This window comes from Oncorhynchus mykiss, chromosome 9, assembly GCF_013265735.2.
Source record: "Oncorhynchus mykiss isolate Arlee chromosome 9, USDA_OmykA_1.1, whole genome shotgun sequence".
Taxonomy (NCBI): domain Eukaryota; kingdom Metazoa; phylum Chordata; class Actinopteri; order Salmoniformes; family Salmonidae; genus Oncorhynchus; species Oncorhynchus mykiss.
This window is the reverse complement of record NC_048573.1, coordinates 46,623,043-46,635,882: the sequence shown is the minus strand read 5'-3', so window position 1 is coordinate 46,635,882 and position 12,840 is coordinate 46,623,043. Positions and strand designations below refer to the sequence as shown.

Below are 12,840 nucleotides of genomic sequence, written 5' to 3'. Positions count from 1 at the left end.
GTTGTCGGTGATCAGGCCTACCACTGTTGTGTCATCTGCAAACTTAATGATGGTGTTGGAGTCGTGCCTGGCCGTGCAGTCATGAGTGAACAGGGAGTACAGGGGGGGGGGGCTGATCACCCACCCCTGAGGGGCCCCTGTGTTGAGGATCAGCGTGGCGGATGTGTTGTCATCTACCCTCACCACCTGGGGGTGGCCTGTCAGGAAGTCCAGGATCCAGTTGCAGAGGGAGGTGTTTAGTCCCAGGGTCCTTAGCTTAGTGATGAGCTTTGAGGGCACAATGGTGTTGAACACTGAGCTGTAGTCAATGAATAGCATTCTCACATAGGTGTTCCTTTTGTCCAGGTGTGACAGGGCAGGGTGGAGTGCAATAGCGATGCATCATATGTGGATCTGTTGGTGCTTTATGCTAATTGAGTGGGTCTAGGGTTTCTGGGATAATGGTGTTGATGTGAGCCATGGCCAGTCTTTCAAAGCATTTCATGGCTACAGACATGAGTACTATTGGTCAGTAGTCATTTAGGCAGGTTACCTTAGTGTTCTTGGGCACAGGGACTATGGTGGTCGGCTTGAAACATGTTAGTATTACAGACTCAGACAGGAAGAGGTTGAAAATGTCAGTGAAGACACTTGGTCAGCGCATGCTTCGAGTACACGTACTGGTGATACGTCTGGCCCTGCGGCCTTGTGAATGTTGACCTGTTTGAAGGTCTTACTCACATCGGCTGCGGAGAGCGTGATCACACAGTTGTCCGGAACAGCTGATGCTCTAATGTATATTTCAGTGTTTCTTGCCTCGAAGCAAGCACAGAAGTTCTTTAGCTCATCTGGTAGGCTCTTGTCACTGGGCAACTCTTGGCTGTGATTCCCTTTGTAGTCTGTAAAAGTTTGCAAGCCCTTGCACATTTATTTTGACTTTATTTAACTAGGCAAGTCAGTTAAGAACAAATCCTTATTTTTAATGACAGACTAGGAACAGTGGGTTAACTGTTTTGTTCAGGGGCAGAACAACAGATTTTTAGCTTGTCAGCTCGTGGATTTGATCTTGCAACGGTTACGAGTCCAACGCTCTAACCACTAGGCCACATACATCAATCACTGGTTTTATCAATAAGTGCATTGAGGTAAGTGCAAGCCCTGCCACATCCGATGAGCGTTGGAGCTGGTGTAGTTTCCCTGCTTTTAAGTCCCCTGCCACTTGGAGCGTCGCCTCTGGATGAGCGATTTCCTGTTTGCTTATGGCGGTATACAGCTCTATACAGCCAGCATCAGTCTGTGGTGGTATGTAGACAGCTACAAAAATACAGATGAAAACTCTCTTGGAAGATAGTGTGGTCTACAGCTTTTCATGAGATACTCTACCCCAGGCGAGCAAAGCCTCGAGACTTCCTTAGATATCGTGCATCAGCTGTTTTTCACATATATATGCATATGCCCCCGCCCCGTGTCTTACCAGAGGCTGCTGTTTTGTGCTGCCGATGGAGTGTGTTACCCGCCAGCTGTATGTTCTTAATGTCATCGTTCAGCCACGACTCGGTGAAACATAAGATATTACAGTTTTTAATATCCCGTCAGTAGGCCATACGTGCTTTCAGCTCGTCCCATTTATTTTCCAGCGATTGAACATTAGCTAGCAGGACGGAAGACAAGGGCAGATTAGCCACTCGTCACCTGATCCTCGCAAGGCACCCTGATCTTTTCCACTAAATCTCAGTTTCCTTTTCCAACGAATCACAGGGATCTGGGCCTGGTCGGGTGTCTATGGTAGCATATCCCTCCTGTCCGACTCATTGAAGAAGAACTCTTTGTCTAGTTTGAGGTGAGAAATTGCAGTTCTGATGTCCAGAAGCTCTTTTCGGTCATAAGAGACGGTAGCAGCAACATTATGTACAGAACAAGTTACGAACAACGTGAAAAAACAAACAAAATAGAAAAATATCAAAATGGTTGGTTAAGAGCCAATAAGAAGACAGCCCTCCCCTCCGGCGCCATGTAAAGAGATAGCACACTGTTGATTGTTTGATTTTGGGAAATGGTTTGATTCCGTTGCCTGTATATTGTAGAAGATTTTTGTTGTTGTTAAAAACGTATAATTCACCTTTAGGATGGTCTTTAGGCCTACACATTTACTCAGCTGTCATGGTTATGTTGGGCAGATGAATAAGCGTTCTTTCTTTGACTACACTGACATCTGGTGACTTAGATTAGACAACTATTTGCCGGACAAGATAAATGCTTATCATTGGATTTTCTTACATTATCACTTTTATAATGTACACCTCCATAAACAAAGTAATTACTATATTTCAATTTCCCTCCAAATTACGCTGTAGGACTATACTCATCACATTCTATATGGCTGACTGAGACAACTTAGGTTAGCTAAAGAGGAGATAGCCTATTGCCTAATGATAAAATATATAACATGTTGTGGTTCATATAATGATAAAATGCATATGTCCGAGGAGGGGAATTTGGGAATTTGGGAATATCGGACTGAGACCTCAGAGGGGTAGCGCTAGCAACATACACACTATTATACAGTGATATTCACAGAACATTAAGCTGACAATTTGTCAAGGGCCACCAACACTTCTGAGATCAGCCAGGAACCAATTCATAGCACGGCCCATTTTTCCAGTCCATAGCTCATCACCTTGCCAGCATGACATGGAGATTGGCCCAAAACGGAAATTATTCCCACATGAGTCTGAAACAGAACGTAATGCATGAAGAATGAAATACCGTATTCGGTAGCACTTTATAATAACCACGTAATAAAGCATTTATAATGGCTTGGTTAATATTTGATGAATCATTTACTCAATCATTACTCCCACATTTGTCAATGTTAGTTACCTAGTTATTCACACATTCACACATTCAAAAACAACTTGTAAAGTATTTCATAATATTCATGAGGCCATTACATAAGAATATATCTTTATAAACTACTTTACTAATCATTAGTTAAGTCTTTTTGCATGGCCTCATCCAAAGTGTGGCCTATTTATACCTAATAAATACTAAATACTTTTCTAAACAATAAGCACACAATATTCCAAAACGGTCACGCTGTTGAGATACTGTGATGTGTAACTTCAGACAAACGCTATGCTGTGTAATTACATTAAATGTATTACATTAAATTAAATGCTTCAAAATTCACAAAAAGTGACTTTAGCTGATGAGCTATGAAATACCACATATGGAATCATGTAGTAACCAAAAAGTGTTGAATAAATCAAAATATATTTTAGATTCATCAAAGTAGTCACCTTTTGTCTTGATGACAGCTTTGCACACTCTTGGCATTCTCTCAATCAGCTTCACAATGAGCTGGGCTTTACGGGAGTATCCCTGTCTCGGTCGCAAAATATAGGCGCTAACCTTTTGCAACAGCATGCCTTTTCATTTTGGGCAGAAATAATTAGAATATTCAGAGTTATGAAGATATGAAAAATGGTCCTTTGTCAAATGTTGAACTTATAATACTGCTACTAATACTGTAAAAGATAAATCAAAGGCCAAGTATACAGATTTGACGATATTCTTGCAGAATTTTTTTTAATATGAATGCCAATGTCTCCTTCACGATTTGCCAAAATGTACCTGAGTGACTTCACACTAAATGTCACGTAGTTCGCTCATTCTTCAAGTTATCTGTCTGAAACTTTGCACATACACTGCTGCCATCTTGTGGACACCATCAAAATTACAACCAGAGTGATGGCTTGAATTGGGATTCATTCAATAAAAAGCAAATTACTTACTTAAAAATCATACAATGTGATTTTCTAGATTTTTGTTTTAGATTCCCCCTCTCACAGTTGAAGTGTACCTATGATAAAAAATTATAGACCTCTACATGCTTTGTAAGTAGGAAAACCTGCAAAATCGGCAGTGTATCAAATACTTGTTCTCCCTACTGTAATATACAAAGTAACAATTGAAGCATCAATCCTTTCTTTTCAATTTAAGCTATTATATAAAATTCCCGCTACAAAAAGAATGCTCAGTATATGGGGCATTGAACAAAATCAATAGAGTATCTATTTTGGTACTGTCCGTCGGTGGCTTGTTTTTGGAGTCAGGTTCAGGAATGGTTGTTAACATGGGTACCACTGGGTGCGCATTTGGGGGTTTTGCCCTAGCACTACACAGCTGATTCAAATAACCAACTCATCATCAAGCTTTGATTATTTTCATCAGCTGTGTAGAGCTAGAGCAAAAACCAAAACGTGAACCCAGGAGGAGCCCCAGGACCGAGTTTGGGAAACCCTGCCCTATGGTACTGCCCAGGGACACAGTGATTTAATGCAAAGTGGTGGATTGTGGGCATGCGCCTCCCACGGAGGAACATGCAAATCTTCCACTGTTTGATGTCAGAGTAGCTCACCATTGCCCCAGGGGACATGCGGACTACCTCCAAATCATCTCGCATCTGACGCACCAGGGCTGTCCCCTTTGTGTGTCCAAGTTGTTTCCACCGAGATGGATGACGATATTCACGGTCACAACTCGACTCGGCGAGAGATAATATTTCAGAACCCTTCAACTGGGAACAGCTCGGCCATATTTCCGTCTCGTGTAGTCGTCTATCTAGCCAGCTGCATTGTGTAATCACATCGCAAATATTTCCTTCAGTCTTTGTTTCCTTGCTCTCGCCAATTTTCTATGAGCAATGATCAGTATGATTATGAGCATGGATCTTATCAATAAATAAAACGTACAACATCGTGAAGATTCACAACGAAAGCATGTGTTAAACTATATTATAAAGTGGGTGGTTCGTGCCCCGAATGCTGATTGGCTGACAGCCGTGGAATATCAGGCCATATACCATGGGTATGACAAAACATTTATTTTTACAGCTTCAATTACTTTGGTAATCAGTTTATAATAGCAATAAGGAACCTCGGGGGTTTGTGGTAATGGCCAATATACCACAGCTAAGGGCTGTATGTCAAGGCACGTGCTAAGAACAGTCCTTAGCATGGTATATTGGCCATATACCACACCTCCTTGTGCATTTTTGCTTAATTATAATGTTCTATAATAAGGTTGCACTATCACCTTCTGGTGTAAAAACCATGGAAATTAAAAACAAAACACTATGTTTAAACTGAGAACAGACATTGGTCTGAAGCCGGAAAATGAAGGATATTCACATGAGCACCACACAAGTATCAAATAACCCCCTAAAAACCAAGCACAGGTGTTCAAAATCTTGTTTTATTCAAATTCAGCAGTCCACATGAGTTTGTCAATTCACATACTGCCGTTTGTCAATTCACATACTGCCCATGAAAATTGTCCAGTTTCCATAAAAGCTATGATCATTTTTCATATTTATTATTGCATGAAATCATCCGTTTTCATAGACATAATTGTACATGTAATGATTTGTATGTTGTACTTATTTCTTATAACTAATAAGAACTTCCAATAAAGCTTCAATGGCTCACTGCAGGCATAGAATCAACATATCTGGAAACACATCTGTTCCCCGGGGCACTGGCCATCTTTGTAACAGTACTCGGCACACATGTAGGTCCCGTTGGGCAGGACACAGCGACCGGGTTTCACTATGGTAACAAATTAAAAGTTGTCAGTTATACAGTAGAAACATAAGTGTAATAGGAATTTCCAAGATAACAATCGAGAAAAGCAGTCGCAGGTAAAGTCAATCAAATCTATCCATAATAAATCGATACATGTAAAATGTATATGTACAATGTATGTGCATGTACAGAGGGGAGAACAAGTATTTGATACACTGCCGATTTTGATTTGATACACTGCCGATATCCATGTAAAATGTACATGTAAAATGTATATACATGAATATCCATATAAAATGTACATGTAAAATGTATATACATGAATATACAGCAGAAAAGCTGTAAAACTCCAAAATATTTGTGTCCTCCAAAGAGGTGGATTGGTTAATATTAATTATTTTTTATTTAGAAAAAAATTATATCCAGTTTATTACAAGCTGCAACAGGGAGACACTTCCAGCACAGAAGCATAGAAAATGTCTAACTGGCATCTTGGAGACATGCCCTTTACATTCTAATCAGACAGCAACAAATGTTCTGTAAACACCAGCTCTAGAGGCTTGTAGGAAGTCAAAACAAACAGGCTGTCAGCTGCTACAGAATCACACAGTGTTCACAGAATGTCATCAATACAACATAACAGTGAATAATCAGTGTGTCCTCGGCCCTTGTACCTCAAGTCCGGCGTTAATCTCTATCAACAGATATGAGAACAATCCATAACATTCAGCATCAAGTCTAGTGACCATCAATCCACACCTTGAGTGTCACAAGTAGAACACTGGAAATCATCCGTACACTGATTCTTTCCATTGAGGTCTTTTCCCTGAAATATTTTACTTTCATTTATCTAGGCAAGTCAGTTAAGAAAAAAAATCTTATTTTCAATGACGGCCTAGGAACAGTGGGTTAACTGCCTTGTTCTTAACGACAGATTTTTACCTTGTCAGCTCAGGGATTTGCTCTTGCAACCTTTCGGTTACTAGTCCGACGCTCTAACCACTAGGCTACCCTGCCGCCAACGGTCCACCAACCAAAGGACATCCAGCCAACATGACACAACTGTGAGAAGCATTGGAGTCAACATGGGCCAGCATCCCTATGGAACGCTTTAAACACCTTGTAGACCCCATGCCCTGATGAATTGAGGCTTTTCTTAGGGCAAAAAGGGGTGCAATTCAAAAATATCTATGTGTATGAAATGTACATTACAAGACTCAGCTTTCTTGTTTCCAGAGTAATGCAGCAATAATGAATGCAGTGGATGGGTGTATCTGTCACTCTGGAACCATTCCTACCTGTGTCGGTGCAATGCAGTCATGCCCACATCCATTGTGGCAGCATTTTTCATTATTGGGGCAGTCACTGTCATTGGAGCATAACTCCGCACACATCCCCACGCCCCATCGTCTACGAGGGCACACTCCAGGCTTTGCTTTGGGACAACACAATTTGAGCAGACATGTCAGGGAACCCGACTTACCACAAAGAGACATGAACACGGACAAAATTGGACTGAACCATTTTCTGGAAATCAGTCATATTTGTGTGGAGATGGTTACGATAAAAAGGAATTTGTATTTGTAGGAAGTCAAAACAGAAAGCGGTGACATTGTCAGCTGCTACAGAATCACACAGTGTTCCACAATGTCATCAATACAATACAACAGTGAATAATCAGTGTGTCCTCGGTCCTTCTACTGGGACCTCCAGTCTGGCGTCAATCACTATCAACAGATATGAGAACAATCCATAACATTTATCATCAAGTCTAGTGACCATCAACCCACACCTTGAATGTCACAAGAAGAACAATGGAAACCATGTGTATTACAGAAGCTCTGAACTAAACATTGTGTTGATCCCTCTAAATTAAATATGAGCTTTACTGGTCTTAAATGTCCCCATTACAAAATGTTTATGGTGTATATATATATATATATTTATATATAAAACTCTAAATACCTACATGGCTCTCAGAAATCTTCTTAATTGAGTGTCTCAGCTCTAAAGAGAGTGTATGTGAAATATATTGATCTATGTGTATGAAATGTACATTACAATCTCCAGCTTTCTTGTTTCCAGAGTAATGCAGCAATAATGAATGCAATAGATGGGTGTATCTGTCACTCTGGGACCATATCCTACCTGTGTACGGTGCAATGCAGTCATGCCCACATCCATTGTGGCAGCATTTTTCATCATTGGGGCAGTCACTGTCATTGGAACATAACTCAGCACACGTCCCTACGCCCCAGCCCCATCGTCTACGAGGGCACACTCCAGGCTTTGCTTTGGGACAACACAATTTGAGCAGACATGTCAGGGAACCCGACTTACCACAAAGAGACATGAACACGGACAAAATTGGACTGAACCATTTTCTGGAAATCAGTCATATTTGTGTGTAGATGGTTACGGTAAGTTTGTAGGCCATACTCCAAGTAATTTTGTGTCTAATTAATAGTTTTGGAGACATTTGTCCCCCATCATCAATGTTTCCCCCATAACACCCATGAAAACGCATGACAGCCTTCTGAACACTCACAATCTATTGGTTCAAATAAGTAGGTTGAAAACATTGTATGTTAACTAAAATGGGCTGTGCAGCTAGTTACACACAGACACACAAACAGTGCTATTAAGATGCAGAAATAATCATTTCTAGTTAAATGAACATATGAGACAAATTGACAAACACATATGTTGACTGAATTTTTGCATACGTTTTCTCAAGTTGGAGCTAAGTTTGGGCCAACTAAAAATGTTAAGTTCAGGTAACACTTTTATCTAGAAGTTGAATAAACTGAAAAAGGCTTTGGAACCACTTACTTCATAATAATTAGTTGAAACAACTAGAATTTATTTGACAGTGTATGTGTAAAATGGACAAGGGTAGCCTGGATTGTTTCAAAGTCATAATGGCTGGCTTGTATTTCTTTGTAAGGTTGCAACAAAATAGGTTGCAAAGGGGCTATGCACAATTATAGGCTATTGTTTATAACCAATTAGGTAGACTATAACACCTAAGTCAAGTGTAGCAGACTTCTTAAAATAAATCATCAAATTGTCACAGTTTGTTTCATGACAAATAATGCAAAGTAGACTAATTAGAACAACTCACCTGTAGATGTGCCTCCCGTTTCTGCAGCAGAGACTATTTTCAAATCTACAAATGCCAACAGAAAAAGAACCAAAGCACAACGCGCTGACAAATTCATGTCCATGCTGACTTCAAGACTGTTAGAGCAAATGCAGTCCAAATCAATTTAATAGAAGAGGAGGAGACCATAATATGTATTAACCTTAGATGACTAAGAGGGGGGCGCTGCTTTGAAGCCACCGCACAGCCATTTTGGTACTCCTCCTTCATTGTAAAAAAAAAAAGCTATAGAAATGCATTTATTAATGTCTACATTTGTTTTTTGACAAATATATTCTATTACAGACACCTTAATGCATACATGCAAATTATATTAATTGAACTGAACATGTACATTTTATATTTTGAGAGTGTTAATGTTACTGCCCCCACCACAACAAATAAATACTTAAATACATGAAATTGTGTCCTTGAAACATTTTATTGAAATATTGTAGAATTCCATTCATTCCTATGGAGGACTGCTCTTTCTGGGATGTGCCAATGTGGCGGCCTGTGGCTTCAAAGCCTCTCATTGGCCATTACAAAGCATCAGCAATCCAGGGTTTATACACATCAATGAGAGACCATAGAAAAGATGAATGCACAAGGAACAATGCATCTGCAGGGTCCCTATGCCCATCAATTTACATTCCGAGTTCGGATCCGAACACTTGCTTAGGTCACATGTAATGAGAATAATTAAAGAGGATATATGGAACTTGTGCCTCTGGGGGTGTTCTTGATCCAAAAGTGGTCCCCCAAATGGACAGTAATATTGTCCAGAAATTAAGTCAAAATTTGATGTAAACAATTCACAACTAAACGTCAATAGTGTGTCTTCAACTGAGTTTGTAGTTCAATGACTGAATGCATTTCTGTTAAACTGCAGGTGAAAATCCACAATGTATAATGATTCATAACGAAATGTTTCAAAGTACAGTATGTGGAGAGCTATAACACTGTTGATGGGTTGATTTTTGGGCAACTGTTGGGCTTTCATCTTAAGAAATAGGCCTATACATGTCCCAAAATAACTTTTTTAATTTCTATCAAATATTTTCTCTCTCATCTGTCTTGTTGTTGATGGGCAGACCTATACGCTTTTATCATTTTATTACACTGATATCTTGTAGCTTAGAGCGGACAACTATTTGGCGGACTAAATCAATTCTCAACATTGGATTTTCTTACATTATTCTCTCACAATAACGTTGTAGGACTATACACATCACATTCTATATGACTGACTGTTAACCTGTCTCCTACCCTTCATCTACACTGATTGAAGTGGTTTTAACAGGTGAAATTAATAAGGGATCGCAGCTTCACCTGGTCAGTCTAGATCAGTCTATGTTCATAATATTTTGTACAGTCAGTCCATGTTGTGGTTGACAAAGTGATTAGCCATTTGATTCGCCGTTCAGGAGTCTTATGGCTTGGGGTAGAAGATATTTAGGAGCCTCTTGGACCTAGACTTGGTGCTCCGGTACTGCTTGCCGTGCAGTAGCAGAGAGAACAGTCTATGACTAGGGTGGCTGGAGTCTTTGACCATTTTTAGGGCCTTCCTCTGACACCGCCTGGTATAGAGGTCCTGGGTGGCAGGAAGATTGTCCCCGGTGATGTTCTGGGCCGTAAGCACTACCCTCTGTAGTGCCTTGCAGGCAGAGGCCAAGCAGTTGCCATACAAGGCAGTGAACCAACCCGTCAGGATGCTCTCGATGGTGCAGCTGTAAAATCTTTTGAGGATCTGAGGACCCATGCCAAATCTTTTCAGTCTACTGAGGGGGAATAGGTTTTGTCGTGCCCTCTTCACAACTGTCTTGGTGTGCTTGGACCATGTTAGTTTGTTGGTGATGTGGACGCCAAGGATCTTGAATCCTGCTCCACTACAGCCCTATCAATGAGAATGGGGCGTGCTCGGTCCTCCTTTTTACTGCAGTCCACAATCATCTCCTTTGTCTTGGTCACGTTGAGTTGGAGTTGTTGTCCTTGCACCACATGGTCAGGTCTCTGACCTCCTCACCATAGGCTGTCTCATCGTTGTCAGTGATCAGGTCTACCACTGTTGTGTCATCAGCAAACTTAATGATGGTGTTGGAATAGTGCCTGGTCGTGCAGTCATGAGTGAACAGGGAGTACAGGAAGGGGCTGAGCACGCACCCCTACCCTTACCACCTGGGGGTGGCCTATCATGAAATCCAGGATTCAGTTACAGAGGGAGGTGTTTAGTCCAAGGGTCCTTATCTTAGTGATGAGCTTTGAGGGCACTATGGTGTTGAACACTGAGCTGTAGTCAATGAATAGCATTCTCACATAGGTGTTCCTTTTGTCCAGGTGTGACAGGGCAGTGTGGAGTGCAATAGAGGTTGCATAGTCTGTGGATCTTTTGGTGTGGTGAGTGCTGCAGACATGAGTACTACGGGTCGGTAGTCATTTAGGCAGGCTATCTTAGTTTTTCTTGGGCACAGGGACTATGGTGGTCTGCTTGAAACATGTTGGAATTACAGACTCAGACAGGGAGAGGTTGAAAAGGTCAGTGAAGACACTTGCCAGTTGGTCAGCGCATGCTCTGAGAACACGTCCTGGTAGTCTGTCTGGCCCTGCGGCCTTGTGAATGTTGACCTGTTTGAAGGTCTTACTCACATCGGCTGCGGAAAGCGTGATCACACAGTTGTCCGGAACAGCTGATGCTCTCGTGCATGTTTCAGTGTTACTTGCCTCGAAGCGAGCATAGAAGTTATTTAGCTCGTCTGGTAGGCTCGTGTCACTGGGCAGCTCGCGGCTCTGCTTCCCTTTGTAGTCTGTAATAGTTTGCAGGACCTGCCACATTTGACGAACGTCGGAGCCGGTGTAGTACGATTTAATATTAGGCCTGTGTTGGCACTTTGCCTGTTTGATGGGTCGTCAGAGGGCACAGCGGGATTTATTATAAGATCTCTGGCGCTCTAGGTCGACGGGTTCCGGCTCCTTAGCAGAGGTGACCGGTCTGCTCCTGATCCCCGGGATCGTCATCTTGGTCTGCGCCCTGAGTCTGGAGTCGCACGTCAAGGAGGGGGAACTGTCACGTGTGCTCCCTCTCCGGCTTCTAGGTCACCAGGCTGCTCGTTATGGCGCAGCCCTGTCACCATCGTTACGGTCATCACTGCGTTGTGACACTCACCTGGACTCCATCACCTCCCTGATTACCTGCCCTATATTTGTCACTCGCTTCGGTTCCTTCCCCAGGCGTCATTGTTTCTGTTTCAGTTTGGTCTGTGCGTTGTTTGTGTTTCTTGTTTTCTATTATGTTTCGTTGATTGATTAAATCACTCACTCCCTGAACTTGCTTCCCAACTCTCAGCGCACATCGTTACACTAATATTCATAAGACCATTACATAAGATATGTAATATAGGTCTTTATAAACGACTTTACTAATCATCAGTTAAGTCTTTTTGCGTGGCCTCATCTAAAGTGTGGGCTATTTATACATAATAAATACTAAATACTTTCTAAACAATAAGCATACAATATTCCGAAACGGTCACGCTGTTGCGATACGGTGATGTGTAACTTCAGACAAACTCTATGTTGAGTAACATAATGTTTTTAGTCCACAAATGCTTTTCTTAATTACATAAATGCTTCAAAATTCGCAAAAAGTGACATTAGCTGATGAAGATTATCTCATAGAATAAAACGTATAAGATCTCCAAAACCTGTCTTCACCACAAAACGTATTTTCAGCGTTTATCCAAAAACCCTACAAAAACTTTTCCAATAGGCTTTGTTCAAAGATCCATGGCGGAGTTAGTCCCTACAAAGAGACATCATTACTATTACTCTCTATACATGTTAGCAATTGGGAGTCTCCAACCCTTGCAAAAGTGACCTCACAGTCCTAATCACGGTGTAAGGAAATGTATGCTCAATACAAAATGATAACCAGTTCATCGCAGCTCTGCCACAAAAATGGAATAGGCAATTACTTAAAACAGAAAGGAATGAATTAATCGCAAATGGCTTAAAATGACCAATATAAATCGTAACATGTATCAGTTTCACTTATGGTCAAGAGGGTTGACAACTCTACCGCATAAAATTCAAGATAGTTGGGAACAGATTTTCGATATCCCAACACCATGGCATCAG

General features: G+C 41.3%; 1 protein-coding gene across 1 annotated transcript in view; it reads right to left on the bottom strand.

Moving 5' to 3' along the window:
* Nucleotides 1-5,214: 5,214 nt before the first annotated feature.
* Nucleotides 5,215-12,840, bottom strand: part of LOC110532224 (balbiani ring protein 3) — a 28,855-nt gene continuing 21,229 nt past the window's right edge. The window contains exons 17-19 of the mRNA XM_036986948.1: nucleotides 7,713-7,856; nucleotides 6,863-6,999; nucleotides 5,215-5,588 (exon numbers count right to left, since the gene is read on the bottom strand). Of these exons, the coding sequence (XP_036842843.1) occupies nucleotides 5,586-5,588; nucleotides 6,863-6,999; nucleotides 7,713-7,856 (284 nt within the window). The 3' untranslated portion in view covers nucleotides 5,215-5,585. The remainder of the gene's footprint in view (nucleotides 5,589-6,862; nucleotides 7,000-7,712; nucleotides 7,857-12,840) is intronic.